A 23,036-nucleotide genomic window follows, 5' to 3' on the forward strand; every position below is an offset into this window, starting at 1 on the left:
TTTACTACAGACGAGTCATGATGACCATGTTTACTATAGACGAGTCATGATGACCATGTTTACTATAGACGAGTCATGATGACCATATTTACTATAGACGAGTCATGATGACCATGTTGATTATAGACGAGTCATGATGACCATGTTTACTATAGACGAGTCATGATGACCATATTTACTATAGACGAGTCATGATGACCATGTTGACTATAGACGAGTCATGATGACCATGTTGACTATAGACGAGTCATGATGACCATATTTACTATAGACGAGTCATGATGACCATGTTTACTATAGACGAGTCATGATGACCATATTTACTATAGACGAGTCATGATGACCATATTTACTATAGACGAGTCATGATGACCATGTTTACTATAGACGAGTCATGATGACCATATTTACTATAGACGAGTCATGATGACCATGTTTACTATAGACGAGTCATGATGACCATGTTTACTATAGACGAGTCATGATGACCATGTTTACTATAGATGAGTCATGATGACCATATTTACTATAGACGAGTCATGATGACCATGTTTACTATAGACGAGTCATGATGACCATGTTGACTATAGACGAGTCATGATGACCATGTTTACTATAGACGAGTCATGATGACCATATTTACTATAGACGAGTCATGATGACCATGTTGATTATAGACGAGTCATGATGACCATGTTTACTATAGACGAGTCATGATGACCATGTTGATTATAGACGAGTCATGATGACCATGTTTACTATAGACGAGTCATGATGACCATATTTACTATAGACGAGTCATGATGACCATGTTGACTATAGACGAGTCATGATGACCATGTTGACTATAGACGAGTCATGATGACCATATTTACTATAGATGAGTCATGATGACCATATTTACTATAGATGAGTCTTGATGACCATGTTTACTATAGACGAGTCATGATGACCATGTTTACTATAGTCGAGTCATGATGACCATATTTACTATAGATGAGTCATGATGACCATGTTTACTATAGACGAGTCATGATGACCATGTTTACTATAGTCGAGTCATGATGACCATATTTACTATAGATGAGTCATGATGACCATATTTACTATAGACGAGTCATGATGACCATGTTGACTATAGACGAGTCATGATGACCATATTTACTACAGACGAGTCATGATGACCATGTTTACTATAGACGAGTCATGATGACCATGTTTACTATAGACGAGTCATGATGACCATGTTTACTATAGATGAGTCATGATGACCATATTTACTATAGACGAGTCATGATGACCATGTTTACTATAGACGAGTCATGATGACCATGTTGACTATAGACGAGTCATGATGACCATGTTTACTATAGACGAGTCATGATGACCATATTTACTATAGACGAGTCATGATGACCATGTTGATTATAGACGAGTCATGATGACCATGTTTACTATAGACGAGTCATGATGAACATGTTGATTATAGACGAGTCATGATGACCATGTTTACTATAGACGAGTCATGATGACCATATTTACTATAGACGAGTCATGATGACCATGTTGACTATAGACGAGTCATGATGACCATGTTGACTATAGACGAGTCATGATGACCATATTTACTATAGATGAGTCATGATGACCATATTTACTATAGATGAGTCATGATGACCATGTTTACTATAGACGAGTCATGATGACCATGTTTACTATAGTCGAGTCATGATGACCATATTTACTATAGATGAGTCATGATGACCATGTTTACTATAGACGAGTCATGATGACCATGTTTACTATAGTCGAGTCATGATGACCATATTTACTATAGATGAGTCATGATGACCATATTTACTATAGACGAGTCATGATGACCATGTTGACTATAGACGAGTCATGATGACCATATTTACTACAGACGAGTCATGATGACCATGTTTACTATAGACGAGTCATGATGACCATGTTTACTATAGACGAGTCATGATGACCATATTTACTATAGACGAGTCATGATGACCATGTTGATTATAGACGAGTCATGATGACCATGTTTACTATAGACGAGTCATGATGACCATGTTTACTATAGACGAGTCATGATGACCATATTTACTATAGACGAGTCATGATGACCATGTTTACTATAGACGAGTCATGATGACCATATTTACTATAGACGAGTCATGATGACCATGTTTACTATAGACGAGTCATGATGACCATATTTACTGTAGACGAGTCATGATGACCATGTTTACTATAGACGAGTCATGATGACCATATTTACTATAGATGAGTCATGATAACCATATTTACTATAGATGAGTCATGATGACCATATTTACTATAGATGAGTCATGATGACCATGTTTACTATAGACGAGTCATGATGACCATGTTTACTATAGTCGAGTCATGATGACCATATTTACTATAGACGAGTCATGATGACCATATTTACTATAGACGAGTCATGATGACCATGTTTACAATAGACGAGTCATGATGACCATGTTTACTATAGACGAGTCATGATGACCATGTTTACTATAGACGAGTCATGATGACCATGTTGACTATAGACGAGTCATGATGACCATGTTTACTATAGACGAGTCATGATGACCATATTTACTATAGACGAGTCATGATGACCATATTTACTATAGACGAGTCATGATGACCATGTTTACTATAGACGAGTCATGATGACCATATTTACTATAGGTGAGTCATGATGACCATGTTTACTATAGATGAGTCATGATGACCATATTTACTATAGACGAGTCATGATGACCATATTTACTATAGACGAGCCATGATGACCATGTTTACTATAGACGAGTCATGATGACCATGTTGACTATAGACGAGTCATGATGACCATGTTTACTATAGACGAGTCATGATGACCATGTTTACTATAGACGAGTCATGATGACCATGTTTACTATAGACGAGTGATGATGACCATGTTTACTATAGACGAGTCATGATGACAATGTTGACTATAGACGAGTCATGATGACCATGTTTACTATAGACGAGTCATGATGACCATATTTACTATAGACGAGCCATGATGACCATGTTGACTATAGACGAGTCATGATGACCATGTTGACTATAGACGAGTCATGATGACCATATTTACTATAGATGAGTCATGATGACCATATTTACTATAGATGAGTCATGATGACCATGTTTACTATAGACGAGTCATGATGACCATGTTTACTATAGTCGAGTCATGATGACCATATTTACTATAGATGAGTCATGATGACCATGTTTACTATAGACGAGTCATGATGACCATGTTTACTATAGACGAGTCATGATGACCATATTTACTATAATCGAGTCATGATGACCATGTTTACTATAGACGAGTCATGATGACCATATTTACTATAGACGAGTCATGATGACCATATTTACTTTAGACGAGTCATGATGACCATATTTACTATAGACGAGTCATGATGACCATGTTTACTATAGACGAGTCATGATGACCATATTTACTATAGACGAGTCATGATGACCATGTTTACTATAGACGAGTCATGATGACCATGTTTACTATAGACGAGTCATGATGACCATGTTTACTATAGACGAGTCATGATGACCTTGTTTACTATAGACGAGTCATGATGACCATGTTTACTATAGACGAGTCATGATGACCATGTTGACTATAGACGAGTCATGATGACCATGTTTACTATAGACGAGTCATGATGACCATATTTACTATAGACGAGTCATGATGACCATGTTGATTATAGACGAGTCATGATGACCATGTTTACTATAGACGAGTCATGATGACCATATTTACTATAGACGAGTCATGATGACCATGTTGACTATAGACGAGTCATGATGACCATGTTGACTATAGACGAGTCATGATGACCATATTTACTATAGACGAGTCATGATGACCATGTTTACTATAGACGAGTCATGATGACCATGTTTACTATAGACGAGTCATGATGACCATATTTACTATAGACGAGTCATGATGACCATGTTTACTATAGACGAGTCATGATGACCATATTTACTATAGACGAGTCATGATGACCATATTTACTATAGATGAGTCATGATGACCATGTTTACTATAGACGAGTCATGATGACCATGTTTACTATAGACGAGTCATGATGACCATATTTACTATAGATGAGTCATGATGACCATGTTTACTATAGACGAGTCATGATGACCATATTTACTATAATCGAGTCATGATGACCATGTTTACTATAGATGAGTCATGATGACCATATTTACTATAGACGAGTCATGATGACCATATTTACTTTAGACGAGTCATGATGACCATATTTACTATAGACGAGTCATGATGACCATGTTTACTATAGACGAGTCATGATGACCATATTTACTATAGACGAGTCATGATGACCATGTTGATTATAGACGAGTCATGATGACCATGTTTACTATAGACGAGTCATGATGACCATGTTGATTATAGACGAGTCATGATGACCATGTTTACTATAGACGAGTCATGATGACCATATTTACTATAGACGAGTCATGATGACCATATTTACTATAATCGAGTCATGATGACCATGTTTACTATAGATGGGTCATGATGACCATATTTACTATAGACGAGTCATGATGACCATATTTACTTTAGACGAGTCATGATGACCATATTTACTATAGACGAGTCATGATGACCATGTTTACTATAGACGAGTCATGATGACCATATTTACTATAGACGAGTCATGATGACCATGTTGATTATAGACGAGTCATGATGACCATGTTTACTATAGACGAGTCATGATGACCATGTTGATTATAGACGAGTCATGATGACCATGTTTACTATAGACGAGTCATGATGACCATATTTACTATAGACGAGTCATGATGACCATGTTGACTATAGACGAGTCATGATGACCATGTTGACTATAGACGAGTCATGATGACGATATTTACTATAGATGAGTCATGATGACCATATTTACTATAGATGAGTCATGATGACCATGTTTACTATAGACGAGTCATGATGACCATGTTTACTATAGTCGAGTCATGATGACCATATTTACTATAGATGAGTCATGATGACCATGTTTACTATAGACGAGTCATGATGACCATGTTTACTATAGTCGAGTCATGATGACCATATTTACTATAGATGAGTCATGATGACCATATTTACTATAATCGAGTCATGATGACCATGTTTACTATAGATGAGTCATGATGACCATATTTACTATAGACGAGTCATGATGACCATATTTACTTTAGACGAGTCATGATGACCATATTTACTATAGACGAGTCATGATGACCATGTTTACTATAGACGAGTCATGATGACCATATTTACTATAGACGAGTCATGATGACCATGTTGATTATAGACGAGTCATGATGACCATGTTTACTATAGACGAGTCATGATGACCATGTTGATTATAGACGAGTCATGATGACCATGTTTACTATAGACGAGTCATGATGACCATATTTACTATAGACGAGTCATGATGACCATGTTGACTATAGACGAGTCATGATGACCATGTTGACTATAGACGAGTCATGATGACGATATTTACTATAGATGAGTCATGATGACCATATTTACTATAGATGAGTCATGATGACCATGTTTACTATAGACGAGTCATGATGACCATGTTTACTATAGTCGAGTCATGATGACCATATTTACTATAGATGAGTCATGATGACCATGTTTACTATAGACGAGTCATGATGACCATGTTTACTATAGTCGAGTCATGATGACCATATTTACTATAGATGAGTCATGATGACCATATTTACTATAGACGAGTCATGATGACCATGTTGACTATAGACGAGTCATTTTGACCATATTTACTATAGACGAGTCATGATGACCATGTTTACTATAGACGAGTCATGATGACCATATTTACTATAGACGAGTCATGATGACCATATTTACTTTAGACGAGTCATGATGACCATATTTACTATAGACGAGTCATGATGACCATGTTTACTATAGACGAGTCATGATGACCATATTTACTATAGACGAGTCATGATGACCATATTTACTATAGACGAGTCATGATGACCATGTTTACTATAGACGAGTCATGATGACCATGTTTACTATAGACGAGTCATGATGACCATGTTTACTATAGACGAGTCATGATGACCATGTTTACTATAGACGAGTCATGATGACCATGTTTACTATAGACGAGTCATGATGACCATGTTTACTATAGACGAGTCATGATGACCATGTTTACTATAGTCGAGTCATGATGACCATATTTACTATAGACGAGTCATGATGACCATGTTTACTATAGACGAGTCATGATGACCATGTTTACTATAGTCGAGTCATGATGACCATATTTACTATAGATGAGTCATGATGACCATATTTACTATAATCGAGTCATGATGACCATGTTTACTATAGATGAGTCATGATGACCATATTTACTATAGACGAGTCATGATGACCATATTTACTTTAGACGAGTCATGATGACCATACTTTTCTATAGACGAGTCATGATGACCATGTTTACTATAGACGAGTCATGATGACCATATTTACTATAGACGAGTCATGATGACCATGTTGACTATAGACGAGTCATGATGACCATGTTGACTATAGACGAGTCATGATGACCGATGATTGTACTATAGATGAGTCATGATGACCATATTTACTATAGATGAGTCATGATGACCATGTTTACTATAGACGAGTCATGATGACCATGTTTACTATAGTCGAGTCATGATGACCATATTTACTATAGATGAGTCATGATGACCATGTTTACTATAGACGAGTCATGATGACCATGTTTACTATAGTCGAGTCATGATGACCATATTTACTATAGATGAGTCATGATGACCATATTTACTATAGACGAGTCATGATGACCATGTTGACTATAGACGAGTCATTTTGACCATATTTACTATAGACGAGTCATGATGACCATGTTTACTATAGACGAGTCATGATGACCATATTTACTATAGACGAGTCATGATGACCATATTTACTTTAGACGAGTCATGATGACCATATTTACTATAGACGAGTCATGATGACCATGTTTACTATAGACGAGTCATGATGACCATATTTACTATAGACGAGTCATGATGACCATATTTACTATAGACGAGTCATGATGACCATGTTTACTATAGACGAGTCATGATGACCATGTTTACTATAGACGAGTCATGATGACCATGTTTACTATAGACGAGTCATGATGACCATGTTTACTATAGACGAGTCATGATGACCATGTTTACTATAGACGAGTCATGATGACCATATTTACTATAGACGAGTCATGATGACCATGTTTACTATAGACGAGTCATGATGACCATATTTACTATAGACGAGTCATGATGACCATATTTACTATAGACGAGTCATGATGACCATATTTACTATAGATGAGTCATGATGACCATGTTTACTATAGACGAGTCATGATGACCATGTTGATTATAGACGAGTCATGATGACCATGTTTACTATAGACGAGCCATGATGACCATATTTACTATAGACGAGCCATGAACAGATATTGTTCTGAACGTCTTGATCGGATAAGGTATACTCTAGCAAGACGTTGCAACGAACAGCACCACGGATATTGAGAGAAACGCAACGTAAGACTTTGCTCTCACACAGTCTCTGTGTGCTTCACAAGCGCATGGTCCCCCCCTCACACACAGCTGATTCAAATAAACAAAGCTTGATGATGAGTTGATTATCTGAATCAGCTGTGTAGTGCTAGGGCAAAAACGTGCACCCAAGGGGGACCCAGGACCGAGTTTGGGAAACCCTGCTCTACTGCATGCGCTGTAGCCACCTGTCATGTTGTTGTCAACCATGACAACGAAGAAAGAAAATAGTAGGCTAGAGCATCAAAAGACTGGACCAGCAGGCTGCTACAGTAAATAGTGTGATGGACTCAAACAGTAACAAAGTGTGTACAAAATAGGGATATACTGTATGACCGCCAACACTTGGTTGACTGTGAACTTGTTTTAATTAAGTGATATAATCCAGCCTGGTCCTAGAACTGTTTGTGTTGTCTGCCAAATTAACCCCTATGCTCAATGGCATGCCTTACCATAGAAGTTGGCAAGACAGCACAAACATATCTGGGTCCAGGCTATAAATGATCAATGTGGGTATGACAAGGGCTTTACAGTCTGTGTATATCTTTTTGCAAAGTCATCAAAACTGGATGTGACATTGACCTTGTCTGTTATAAACCTAAGGGGGGGAAATAGGGGGATGGAGAGAAATACATGACCAGCTGTATAATAGTTTCACACTGACTGTACAGTACATTATCCACACTGTAGCAGAGATAATCCATTATCACGCCTCTCGCCTCTCTCTCTCTCTGTGATAGAGAGGTTATAGCCTACTATCTATGTGCTCCTTTGTCCCTGACAGACCACAGTGTGTGAGGCTCTATTGTTTGAGTTAAGCCATGTAGTTCTGGGTTATGGTAAACACTGACATGGCGCCCGTCGCACAGTGTGTCTGTGGTCCCAGTGTCAGAGTGCCCTAGTGTGCCATGGGAGGCTGTGATCTGTTGTTGTGTCCCAGCCACTGTTTGGGCCCCTGTGTTACTACTGTCACAACAGTCGCAAGATCTCACAAGTGGCTCGTGTTCATTAGGAAACGCAATGAAAACAGGTAGTCCATCCAGGTAGTTCATCCTTGTTTCAGTCTGTTTTTATTTAATTTGGTGCCTAATGAACACAACCCTGGTGTCTGATGGTGATGAGTTATTAAAGCAGTCGGAGGCTGGCTGCCCGACACCTCCCCATGGCAGGCTGAAGGGTTTGGGAGAGAAGGAGGAGAGGGATAGGGTCTGGTGGGAGATGCTTTGATGTGTGTGTTTGGAGGGTGTTGGCTCTGTGTTGAGGTGATGCAGGTCAAGTCTGGTTGGGGTCTTGGTTGGGGTAGGAGATGTAATGGGGGACTGGTAGTGGCAGTTGAGGGCTGAAAGGATGAGGTCACTATGCTAGGTCTGGGCGTCTGAGGGGATTGGGAGGTGGTGGTTATTCCATGGAGGTCAGGGTCACATTCATTAGGGCCCACAATGGAAATTAAGAATTCTTATTGAACGAGGTACCTCCTGGTATTGGTCCAGGTAACTCCTCCCTGTTTCCATCCATTTTCTTACGTTCAGTGCTTAATGAATACGACCCCTGGTATGATGGAGACTCTCCTGTTGCATGCTGGGACTGGAACCCAACCCTGGTGTGATGGAGGCTCTCCTGTTGTATGCTGGGACTGGAACCCCAACCCTGGTGTGATGGAGGCTCTCCTGTTGCATGCTGGGACTGGAACCCCAACCTTGGTGTGATGGAGGCTCTCCTGTTGCATGCTGGGACTAGAACCCCAACCCTGGTGTGATGGAGGCTCTCCTGTTGCATGCTGGGACTAGAACCCCAACCCTGGTGTGATGGAGGCTCTCCTGTTGCATGCTGGGACTTGAACCCCAGCCCTGGTGTGATGGAGGCTCCCTTGTTGCATGCTGGGACTGGAACCCCAACCCTGAAGCTCTTACCGTCTGTGTGTACTCCAACGATGAGGTAATCTCCCATGGCCTTGGCCTGCCGCAGCTGGTTGGAGTGACCATAATGGACCATGTCATAGCTAGAGGAAGGATAACAAAGCCAGTTAATACTAGGGAGCATTCATAGGGTCAGTTTCCAAGACGCAGATTAAGCCTATTCCTGGACTGAGAATGTTTTGTAATATAGGAGTAGGCTTAATCTGGTTCCGGGAAACCTGTCCATAATGTACATCTAGTACCACCAAACTAACAGTCAGAGAAACAGTGTCACTATATCCATAGTAGTCATGGAGACCAGCACTGAGCACTCCATCTGTAGTTGATTAGATTATAGCCCAGATTGGGACACAGGTTGGTACAAAGTAATCTAGCACGGTGATGACTAACAGGTGGACATTAGCATTAGCCTGCTATCACTCAAACTGCTGACATGACAGGCCCTGCAGTGGTTTGGTGTCTGTTCCGGCTCCTCACTCAGTGGTGGTTGAGGTACAGGTACAGTGAGAATTAGCACAGCAAGTGGTAATGCTATACTGTAGGCCCCCTGATGTATGGATTCATAAAGCCTTTATAACAGCTACATAAGACATTATACCATCTGTCATAGTCAGTCATAAACATTATAAACCATGGTATTAAATACAATGAAGCTTGTCAAAATGGGTACATTAGATAACAGGATGTTGTTGTCCTTTGTAGAGGTCGACCAATTATGATTTTTCAACACCGATACCGATTATTGGAGGACCAAAAAAAGCCGATACCGATTAATCGGACGATTTTTAAATGTTTTATATATATATTTGTAATAATGACAATTACAACAATACTGAATGAACAATGAACACTTTTATTTTAACTTAATATAATACATAAATAAAATCTATTTAGTCTGAAATAAATAATGACATGTTCAATTTGTTTTAAATAATGCAAACAGTGTTGGAGAAGAAAGTAAAAGTGAAATATGTGCCATGCAAAAAAGCTAACGTTTAAGTTCCTTGCTCAGACATATGAGAACATATGAAAGCTGGTGGTTCAATATTCCCAGTTAAGAAGTTTTAGGTTGTAGTTATTATGACGCGTTGACTATTTCGCTCTATACCATTTGTATTTCATATACATTTGACTATTGGATGTTCTTATAGGCACTTTAGTATTGCCAGCATAATCTCAGGAGTTGATAGGCTTGAAGTCATAAACAGCGCTGTGCTTCATTGCTAAGAGCTGTTGGCAAACGCAGTAAAGTGCTGTTTGAATGAATGCTGCCTACCACCGCTCAGTCAGACTGCGCTATCAAATATCAAATCATAGACTTAATTAGAATATAATAAACACAGAAATACGAGCCTTTGGTCATTAATACGGTCAAATCTGGAAATGATCATTTCAAAAACAAAACGTTTATTCTTTCAGTGAAATACGGAACCGTTCCGTATTTTATCGAACGGGTGGTAACCCTAAGTCTAAATATTGCTGTTACATTGCACAACCTTTAATATTATGTCATAATTATGTAAAATTCTGGGAAATTAGTTCACAGTTCGCAACGAGCCAGGCGGCCCAAACTGCTGCATATACCCTGACTCTGCTTGCACTGAACACAAGATAAGTGACATAATTTCCCTAATTAATATTGCCTGCTAACATGCATTTATTTTAACTACATATACAGGTTTAAAATATATACTTGTGTATTGATTTTAAGAAAGGCATTGAGGTTTATGGTTAGGTACATTTGTGCAACGATTGTGCTTTTTTCGGCAATGCTCTTTTGTTAAATCATCACCCTTTTGGCGAAGTTGAAGTAGGCTGTGATTCGATGATACATTTACAGGCACCGCATTGATTATATGCAACGCAGAACAAGCTAGTTAACCTAGTAATATCATCAACCATGTGTAGTTAACTAGTGATTATGTGAAGATTGATTGTTTTTTATAAGATAAGTTTAATGCTAGCTAGCAACTTACCTTGGTTCCTTGCAGCCACAAGGTCCTTTTGACGCTGCATTCGCGTAACAGGTGGTCAGCCTGCCAAGCCGTTTCCTCGTGGATTGCAAGGTAATCGGCCATAATCGGCATCCAAAAAGGCTGATTACCGATTGTTATGAAAACCTGAAATCGGCCCTAATTAATCGCACATGCCGACTAATCGGTCGACCTCTAGTCCTGTGACCTCTTTTGGATTTATCAGTTTCCCCATTCCATTCCCTAGGCCCGCCAGTGGTATTCAAATCTTACCCTACGAGGTCCAGAGCCTCTTGGTTCTGTTCTACCTGATCATTATTTAACCCACCTGCTGTCCCAGGTCTAAATCAGTCCCTGGTTAGAGGGGGAAATGGAAAAAAGCAGTGGAACTGGCTTCCAAGTTGAGTTGAATTTGAGGGCCATTATGTGGCAAATGATATCATAGTCTCCTCAGTAGCATGTTATAGTGGAACTGGAATAGCACATTTGTAGTCATGTAGCCTGTGTTATAGAGGCACTTGACATAAAGGCACATTGCCTACAGTAAAGTATTAGAGAGAAAGTTGAAACCTGGAGAATTCTTATCGCCAATAAAATGTCTGTTAACGGTACACATCAACTGTAGTAATTTGACGGATCATAAAAGTGGATCAAATCAGTCATGAACCATTTACAACTACTGTACATGACCTGCTTGCTTTCGCTGCTATAAAATGTCATCAAATTAGAGATGTCACGCTTTAGAGATGTCCAGCCCAGAGCAGTAAGAGAATCTCATGTTGCTAAGTAGCCTGCCCGTCTAAGGGGTAGGGCAGTGATGACACAGTGAACCCCTGAACCATGGTGTGATGTGGTCGTATCACTATACACTGCAGACTGCTCTTGTTCCTACTTCCTACTGCCCTTAAGTGAACTTTCAAGATGGATCACTTAATGTTATCACTTTTTTTATCAGCTTTCTTTCCCACGTGGCTGTTCTTAAAAGCATTTTTTATTGTTTATTTATTTAACCTTTATTCAACTAGGCAAGTCAGTTATCAACGGTACTGAATGTTAAATGAACACGTTGTATGGCGCGACCAAAAGGACATTGTTTTGTGTGATGACTAAACAGCATAAGCAGTCCCTGACCGTTTCAGACGTTTTGTTCACACTGTCTGTTAGAGCTGTGGAATGGAATCCACATGTTTATTCTAAATAGGGGGCTTAATGTGACTACTGAGTGTGGCTGGTCAGGCCAGAAGTGAAGTGTGTGTGTGTGTGTGTGTGTGTGTGTGTGTGTGTGTGTGTGTGTGTGTGTGTGTGTGTGTGTGTGTGTGTGTGTGTGTGTGTGTGTGTGTGTGTGTGTGTGTGTGTGCGTGTGTCTGTGTGTGTGTGTGTGTGTGTGTGTGTGTGTGTGTGTGTGTGTGTGTGTGTGTGTGTGTGTGTGTGTGTGTGTGTGTGTAAGGAGACTGAGACAAAGGACTAAGGGTTACATAAGAGACTATGCTTGTGAGAGAGGCCCTGCAGTCCTAGGCTTGGTGTCCATGTCTCTCTGCCTTCCTGCCTGCCTGCCTGCCTGCCTGCCTGCCTGCCTGCCTGCCTGCCTGCCTGCCTGCCTGCCTGCCTGCCTGCCTGCCTGCCTGCCTGCCTATCTGTCTGTTTGTCTGCCCTTGGACAGTGTAACCCAGGAACGCTAGGTGGCTTGAAAGGTGGCCTGGGCTGATGCTGTTCCTGTTGTTTTTTTTAGCAGGGTAGGAATCACCAGAGGATCACAGGCCGTGATGAAATATTAAGTAGTGTGGCAAGGTCAGCTAGCAGATAGACACCCAAATAGCACCAGAGCTGTTTGACAATAACACCAGCTAGGTCTTAGTAGGGAATGGTATAGTGGTACAATAACACCAACTAGGTCCTAGTAGAGAATGGTATAGTGGTACAATAACACCAACTAGGTCCTAGTAGAGAATGGTATAGTGGTACAATAACACCAACTAGGTCCCAGTAGGGAATGGTATAGTGGTACAATAACACCAACTAGGTCCTAGTAGAGAATGGTATAGTGGTACAATAACACCAGCTAGGTCCTAGTAGAGAATGGTATAGTGGTACAATAACACCAACTAGGTCCTAGTAGAGAATGGTATAGTGGTACAATAACACCAACTAGGTCCTAGTAGAGAATGGTATAGTGGTACAATAACACCAGCTAGGTCCCAGTAGAGAATGGTATAGTGGTACAATAACACCAACTAGGTCCTAGTAGAGAATGGTATAGTGGTACAATAACACAAGCTAGGTCCTAGTAGAGAATGGTATAGTGGTACAATAACACCAACTAGGTCCTAGTAGAGAATGGTATAGTGGTACAATAACACCAGCTAGGTCCCAGTAGGGAATGGTATAGTGGTACAATAACACCAACTAGGTCCTAGTAGAGAATGGTATAGTGGTACAATAACACCAACTAGGTCCTAGTAGAGAATGGTATAGTGGTACAATAACACAAGCTAGGTCCTAGTAGAGAATGGTATAGTGGTACAATAACACCAACTAGGTCCTAGTAGAGAATGGTATAGTGGTACAATAACACCAGCTAGGTCCTAGTAGAGAATGGTATAGTGGTACAATAACACAAGCTAGGTCCTAGTAGAGAATGGTATAGTGGTATTGAGATAGCACAGCAAGGAGTGCACAACTAAATAGATAAACTATAGATAAACAGAATCACTAAAATAAGGTAAACAGGATAAAATGGAACAAATCTGTGGTAAAAATAGTCAAACAGAATAACTATAATAATGTAAAGATCCCTTTAAGTCTACACCATGTCACATGTGATGACAAAGTACACTTACTGTATGTTTTTTTAACTGACATATTTTCAAATATACAATCTCTAGGTGTTCGTGCACTTACTGTAAGTTTAAATTGATAGATTGAGCATCAATGTCTAAAATCAATCATGTACTCCATTTTGGAGCAATCATGTCGTTAAGGGGATCCTTTAACTGTTTTGTGACAGAGAGCACTATCAGAGGAAGTAGACAGACAACAGAAGAGCACAAGCCCCCAAAAAGAAGTCCCAAGACCATCTAATTTCCATTACTGACCCCTAGTCTGGCTGATACCAGTCCTCCTGACTTCAGAGTCTCGCTGATACCAGTCCTCCTGACTTCAGAGTCTGGCTGATACCAGTCCTCCTGACTTCAGAGTCTCGCTGATACCAGTCCTCCTGACTTCAGAGTCTGGCTGATACCAGTCCTCCTGACCAGAGTCTGGCTGATACCAGTCCTCCTGACTTCAGAGTCTGGCTGATACCAGTCCTCCTGACTTCAGAGTCCGGCTGATACCAGTCCTCCTGACGTCAGAGTCTGGGAAGCTGTTTGATGTTGTCAGCACCAAACGTCGATAATGAACGGAACTGTGCCTTTACTGGTTGGTTGTCCTCTGTGTCTCTCTCACTCAAACAGCCACTCAGAGCCTCCAAGTGTCTTCCCCTTGTTTAACAACTGTTGGGTTTTCAAATCCAAACAACCAGAGCTCTCAACCCCCCAAGATATACAGACAGACATCACCTCAGAATGACTCCTCCCCTGACTGAGATGATTACTACTGGGGATTTACAGACAGACATCACCTCAGAATGACTCTTCCCCTGACTGAGATTATTACTACTGGGGATTTACAGACAGACATCACCTCAGAATGACTCCTCCCCTGACTGAGATTATTACTACTGGTGATATACAGACAGACATCACCTCAGAATGACTCCTCCCCTGACTGAGATTATTACTACTGGGGATATACAGACAGACATCACCTCAGAATGACTCCTCCCCTGACTGAGATTATTACTACTGGGGATTTACAGACAGACATCACCTCAGAATGACTCCTCCCCTGACTGAGATTATTACTACTGGGGATTTACAGACAGACATCACCTCAGAATGACTCCTCCCCTGACTAAGATTGTAAACTGCATGTTGATAGGCTGTGTTCTGGGTCGTCGTCATTAGGGCACACACGTTTTCAAACATTTTGCAACGGTAAATGAAAATGAGCATTCAGGTAGTCCCTTCCTGTTTCAGTATGTTTTTTTGTTGCCTAATGAACACAACCCAGCCTGGCAGCAGCTATGTGAAAGCCTGAGTGAGGAGTGTCAGTGAACTTTAGAGCTCAGTTGATGATGTTGCTGACTTGGACCCTGGCTACCTTCTGTCACTGGAAACCAATTAACAACAGAATGTCTCAACCTTCAACCCTAAAGGCAGGACAGTGTCTAGATTAGGGTTGCAAAATAAATTCCCTGGTTTTCCAGAAATCCTGTTTGAATTCCGGATTTCCTGCTTATTCCCTCCTGATTCCGTGAATCCTCCAACAGGGATTTCGGGAAAACCAGGGAATTTATTGAAAGTTCACGGAATTTTGCAACCCTACAATAGCTAGTCCGGATAGATAGTCGAACAGATAAGGTCTCACTGACACTGACAAGTGACACTCCAAACATTGATAGTTTAGCAGATTTAAGGCTAGATTCAATCAGATCAAGCGTTAACTAGTTAACCACATAGCTGATGTTTTGGCGGTGTCGGAGGTGTAACTGCATTAGAGCCGTCAAACCAGAGTGTCTGCTCGTGTGGTCATTGTCACAAAGCCACACCCCTCCCACTCGCGTTAGAAGTTCAGACTGAGTAAGTGTTGGCTATTTCGGAAAAATTACACTCAAATTGAAAATCACAAAACCAAATATCAGCCTAATAGAGGGGCAGATTACAGCTCACATTCCAGTGCTTAAACTTCTAAACAAGTTGGGATTTCTCTTAATGCAACTCCATGCAGCCAATGGCAATGTCCGCTTTAGGTATAATGCCACTTGTGGATTTGACAGCTCTCACTTCCAACACTGCCAAAACAACTGCCATGCGGGTCTTGGCTAGCGCAGATCTGACAGAATCTAGCCTAAAGTCTCACTGACAGACAACAAATATATATTTCCTTTCCTGAGTCAATCTGCCCAGTGCCACTCCTAGGGCCTGCTACAGATGCTGACGGTGCTAGATGTCAACAAGAATATGGTGATGCTGCTGCAATGTATGGCCAAACAATGTACTGTATTTAGCGAGGACAGACGAGTGAGTCCGCAGGGCATGAACTTTCATGGACATGGCAGGTGTGGGCCGAGGGGTTAGAAGGGTTAGTGAAATGAGCTCCGTTTACACAGGCTCGCTTTGGGACCTCACCCCACCGATTAATATTCTGGCATCCGAAACATTCTGCAACATTCCATCTAACCACGGCTAGGTGGCGGCACCAAAACGACTGGAATTCTCCCAGAGAAAGCCGCCGTAATGCTGATCTTCACGAGGCATGAATTCAAAGCTTGTTTTTTTCCCTACATTCCTGACGTGGATCAGGTACATGTCCCGTAGCTTCTGACTCTGCCCCAGGGGGAGACTGTGTGTGACGGTGTTTCTCATGGCAGAAACACTCGACAACGTCAGTGTTTAGTTTCCACACACTACCACTCCGTTTTGAAACAAACTCTGACCATGGAACAATGGCAGGCTTGTTAGTGTTTCCACTGCCCGTACGCTCGGCTGCTTCATAAGCAGGTTACAACACAGAGGAAGAGGGTGCTGTGGTCTATACGCCTACAGCACAACACAGTGGGTGTCAGGGAGGTGGAGCGAGTTATAGTGCAGGCCTATGGGGTACTGTTTGTAACATGCTGTATTTTGTGAAAACTATGAATTCCGTGCAACAAAATACAAACATGCAAAGAAATATAGCATGCAACAAACGCCCTTGTTCCTGGAGAGAGGGACAGATATTGAAGACTTCAGAGTGCTGGCACTGTACTCTGAAGTGTGTTGGAAGGAATGTGGACTGTTGACACTGGGTATTATCTCAGAGGTCCCTCTTCCTGTCCTGAATTACCTGACTTTTGGTGGTATTTAGGTGGTATTCCATGCACTGTGCACAGGAATCTACAAGTAATTCTAGATCAAATATCCGAAATCCACAGCAAAAGAAGTAGAGTCAAGTTGTACACTCATACAATAGTGTTCAACTGCAGCCCGCAATTCGGGGCGTTCCTGCATGTGGGCATTACTGCATCTGCAGGAACGCCCCCCCTCAAGCATCCCATTGGTTCCTTCATGAACATCCCCCCATCGAGCATCCCATTCATTCTTGCATGAACACCCCCCTTCGAGCACCCTATTGGTTCCTGCATGAACGCCAGGAGGCTAGGGCAACACTGTGTGCTAGTTAAATAACTAACTAAATAACTAACGCACAAAAAACATATTTCTCTCAAATTTTGTGCACAAATTTGTTTACATCCCTGATAGTGAACATTTCTCCTTTACCAAGATAATCTATCCACCTGACAGGTGTGGCATATCAAGAAGCTTATCAAACAGCATGGTCATTACACAGGTGCACCTTATGCTGGGGACAATAAAAGGCCACTCTAAAATGTGCAGCTTTGTCACACAACACAATGCCACAGACGTCTCAAGTTTGAGGGAGCGTGCAATTGGCATGCTGACTGCAGGAATGTCCACCAGCGTTGTTGCCAGAGAAATTAATCTTCATTTCTCTACCATAAGCCGCCTCTAATGGGGTTTTAGAGAATTTGGAAGTATGTCCAACTGGCCTCACCACCGCAGAACATGTGTAAACACGCCAGCCCAGGATCTCCACATCCGGCTTCTTCACCTGCGGGATCATCTGAGACCAGCCACCCGGACGGCTGATGAAACTGAGGAGTATTTCTGTCTGTAATAAAGCCCTTTTGGGGGGAAAAACTCATTCTGATTGTGTAACAGAGTCCTCCTGCTGTGTAAGGGAGTCCTCCTTAGGACTAGCTGGCTGAGTTAGCACACGGTGTACTTCTCTCCCACCTGCTGAACACCTGTCCCCGCTGTCGTTACCTGAACTGCGGAAAACAGTGCCTGTCAGGCAAGGGGTGAAGGACACTGTCTACCGGTGTACGGCTAACTAGCTACCGTTGTCACCCCACCCCTTCTTCTGTGGCGTTTATCCATGGCTGGCATCCAACGTTACTGTGCATTAACGCCACCAACTGTACTGGAGCACCCCTACCTCCTGCTTCTCCCTAACTTAAACATTTACCATGTCACGTCCTGACCCTAGTAAGATGTCATTTTCTATAGTAGTGTAGGGCAGGGCGTGACAGGGGGTGTTTGTGGTTTATCTATGTTTTATATTTCTATGTTTAGGTTCTAGTTTGATATTTCTATGTTGGGATTGTTTGGGGTTGATCTCTAATTGGAGGCAGCTGATCCTCATTGCCTCTGATTAGAGATCATATTTAAGTAGGGGTTTTTCTCATTGTGGTTTGTGGGTTATTGTCTTTTGAGTAGTGTGTTGTCCTCTCTGCGTCATGGTTTGTTGTTTTGTATTTTCAAGTCATTAGTGTATTGCATTCAGTTTCACTATTAATACATATGTGGAACTACGAAAACGTTGCATCTTGGTCAGCTCCTTCGAACAGCCGTGACATACCAATAGAAGTATAAAGAGGGGTTCCTGCAGATGCAGGAATGTCCACATGCAGGAACACCCCGAATTGCCGGGCACAATTTCACCCTTCTCCACCTGTATGCATACTATGCGTGAATGCAGTTTGCCTAGGCTACGGTCGCCGTGCATAGCCTATCCTATCGCTCGAATAAGATGCAAAGTGAGTACCCTGGTGGCATGTTGCCATTACTGAGAGTAAGACTGGAAGGTAAACATACCTGGCATGTGATGCGGCAGCCTATTGAAACACTTTTCTGTTTTGACAGGCGGGATGCCGATGGAATGAAGCAAGCATGCGCTGCTGTTTATGGAAGTATTTCTAAGTGCATTGGCTATGGACAGTTCACTGTACATCCTAAATTGTGAAATGATGCTACATTTTCCCCACATTAAAATATACAATCTTTGTAATATACTATATTTGTGTAAGTATCATAGAGGTGGGCATGCCTCAAGTTTCTGAGAAAAATGTATTTAATTGTATGCATGCTCAGGGCAACAATGTAGCAACACAGGCCTTATATCTAGCTGTCACTGTAACGTTAATGTTATTCTGTATCACTCACCACCCGTCACACCACACCCGGATGGTTCGTCTTCTCTTCTCCGGACTGCAAGCTGTAGCGCCGAGGTTCGTCCCTGCATCTTTCCCTGTTGTGTTCATTGGGTGATGTCCGTTCTTGATCATTTTGTGCACGAAAAGACTACGATGATATTATATATGATATTTCAACGTAGCCTATATCCTGGACAAGCAACCCCTAATAATAGCACGAACGAAGACACAAATATACCTGCACCGTTCGATTTTATGTATAGGCTTTATCTAGTGTATGTACCTTTGCAGGATAGCCGGTTTCTGCATAGAAGTGACGCCTGAGCAGCAGAACCGTGGGACAACGCCTCCTATCCCGGGGAAGTGGCGTCACATGGCATTGGATCGTACGATGACTGCTAGTGGATAGCCGACATATTGTTACATAATAGAGGCATGCTCCACTGTCATGTGATTAGATCTGGATTCACACGTAAGGCTAACCATGAGTATACACATTAAGAATATAGTTACAGTGTGAAATGAAAATGAAATAGAAGAGGACATCTGGTCCCAGTTCTTCACATTTGTAGCCTGCATTTGTAGCCTGCAAGTCCCTTAGAATAGAATATAACCTACATATATACAATAGAATAGACACATGTAGAATAGGAAAGTCACGCATAGAATATAATATACACGTATCGAATATAATAAACACTTATAAAATAGAACAGAATATACATGTATAGAATAGAATACAATATACACTTGTAGAATATAATACACATGTATAGAATCGAATATACACATATAGAATAGAAAATACACATATACCCATAGAATATAAACATATATAATAGAATATAAACATATGGAATAAAATAGAATATACACGTATAGGATAGAATGTACACATATAGAATAAAATTGAATATACATGTATAGAGTAGAAAATACACACATAGAATATAATATATTCATTTAGAATAGAATATACTTATAGAATATACACATATACCTATAGAATAGAATATACACCTATAGAATCTACACATATAGAATAGACTAGAATCTACACATATACCCGTAGAATAGAAGAAAATATATACGTAAATAATAAAATAGAATATACACGAATAGAATAAACACATATAGAATAGAATATACACATATAGAATAGAATATACACGTATAGAATATAATATACACATATAGAATAGAATATACAGATATAGAATATACACGTTCAGAATAGAATATACACGTTTAGAATAAAATATACACATCTAGAATAAAATAGAATATACATATATAGCTGTAAAATAGAACATACACGTATAGAATAGAATAAACATATAGAATAGAATATACACGTATAGAATATACACATATAGAATAGAATATACAAATATAGAATATACACGTACAGAATAAACCTACCATTAAAATTATAGACTGATCATTTCTTTGTCAGTGGGCAAACGTACAAAATCAGCAGGGGATTAAATACTTTTTTCCCTCACTGTACACAAATATAGAATATACAGTTGAAGTCGGAAGTTTACATACACTTAGGTTGGAATCATTAAAACTCGTTTCTCAACCACTCCACAAATGTCTTGTTGACAAACTATAGTTTCGGCAAGTCGGTTAGGATATCTACTTTGTGCATGACACAAGTAATTTTTCCAACAATTGTTTACAGACAGATTATTTCACTTTTAATTCACTGTATCACAATTCCAGTGGGTCAGAAGTTTACATACACTAAGTTGACTGTGCCTTTTAAACAGCTTGGAAAATTCCAGAAAATGATGTCATGGCTTTAGAAGCTTCTGATAGGCTAATTGACATCATTTGAGTCAATTGGAGGTGTACCTGTGGATGTATTTCAAGCCAACCTTCAAACTCAGTGCCTCTTTGCTTGACATCATGGGAAAAATCAAAAGAAATCAGCCAAGACCTCAGAAGGAAATTGTAGACCTCCACCTGAAGGTACCACATTCATCTGTACAAACAATAGTACACAAGTATAAACACCATGGGACCACACAGCCATCATACCACTCAGGAAGGAGATGCGTTTTGTCTCCTAGAGATGAATGTACTTTGGTGCAAATCAGTCCCAGAACAACAGCAAAGGACATTACATTTTAGCAGACGCTCTTATCCAGAGCGACTTACAGTAGTGAATGCATACATTTAATTTCATACATTTCTTTCCCCGTACTGGTCCCGCGTGGGAATCGAACCCACAACCCTGGCATTGCAAACACCATGCTCTACCAACTGAGCCACACGGGACCTTGTGAAGATGCTCGAGGAAACAGGTGAAAAAGTATCTATGTCCACAGTAAAACGAGTCCTATATCAGGAGTCTTGGGGATAAAAACTGTTGAGAAGCCTTTTGGTCCTAGACTTGGCACTCCAGTACCGCTTGCCATGCGGTAGTAGAGAGAACAGTCTATGACTAGGGGGGCTGGGGTCTTTGACAATTTTTAGGGCCTTCCTCTGACACCACCTGGTGTAGAGGTCCTGGATGGCAGGCAGCTTAGCCCCAGTGATGTACTGGGCCGTACGCACTCCCTCTGAAGTGCCTTGCAGTCAGAGGCCGAGCAATTGCCGAACCAGGCAGTGATGCAACCAGTCAGGATGCTCTCGATGTTGCAGCTGTCGAACCTTTTGAGGATCTCAGGACCCATGACAAATCTTTTTAGTTTCCTGAGGGGGAATAGGCTTTGTCGTGCCCTCTCCACGACTGTCTTGGTGTGTTTGGACCATTCTAGTTTGTTGTTGATGTGGACACCAAGGAATTTGAAGCTCTCAACCTGCTCCACTACAGCCCCGTCGATGAGAATGGGGGCGTGCTCGGTCCTCCTTTTCCTGTGGTCCACAATCAACTCCTTAATCTTGGTTATGTGGTGGGATAGGTTGCTATTCTGGCACCACCCGGCCAGGTCTCTGACCTCCTCCCTATAGGCTGTCTCGTCGTTGTCGGTGATCAAGCCTACCACTGTTGTGTCATCAGCAAACTTAATGATGGTGTTGGCCATGCAGTCGTGGGTGAACAGGGAGTATAGGAGGGGACTGAGCACGCACCCCTGGGGAGCTCCAGTGTTGAGGATCAGCGTGGCAGATGTGTTGCTACCTACCCTCACCACCTGGGGGCGGCCCGTCAGGAAGTCCAGAATCCAGTTGCAGAGGGAGGTGTTTAGTCCCAGGATCCTTAGCTTAGTGATGAGCTTTGAGGGTACTATGGTGTTGAACGCTGAGCTGTAGTCA

General features: G+C 41.1%; 1 protein-coding gene across 2 annotated transcripts in view; it reads right to left on the bottom strand.

Moving 5' to 3' along the window:
• Nucleotides 1–20,125, bottom strand: part of LOC106601930 (ethanolamine-phosphate cytidylyltransferase) — a 62,138-nt gene extending 42,013 nt beyond the window's left edge. The window contains exons 1-2 of one of the 2 annotated variants that reach the window (XM_082972859.1): nt 19,783–20,125; nt 9,699–9,787 (exon numbers count right to left, since the gene is read on the bottom strand). In XM_082972859.1, the coding sequence (XP_082828985.1) occupies nt 9,699–9,787; nt 19,783–19,904 (211 nt within the window). In that variant the 5' untranslated portion in view covers nt 19,905–20,125. Of the gene's footprint in view, nt 1–9,698; nt 9,788–14,769; nt 15,342–19,782 lie in introns of those variants that run through there. The other variant, XM_082972860.1, reaches the window with a different exon arrangement.
• Nucleotides 20,126–23,036: the final 2,911 nt, after the last annotated feature.

The sequence above is a fragment of the Salmo salar genome, chromosome 03 (genome assembly GCF_965601325.2).
Source record: "Salmo salar chromosome 03, fSalSal1, whole genome shotgun sequence".
In the NCBI taxonomy this organism is placed as follows: domain Eukaryota; kingdom Metazoa; phylum Chordata; class Actinopteri; order Salmoniformes; family Salmonidae; genus Salmo; species Salmo salar.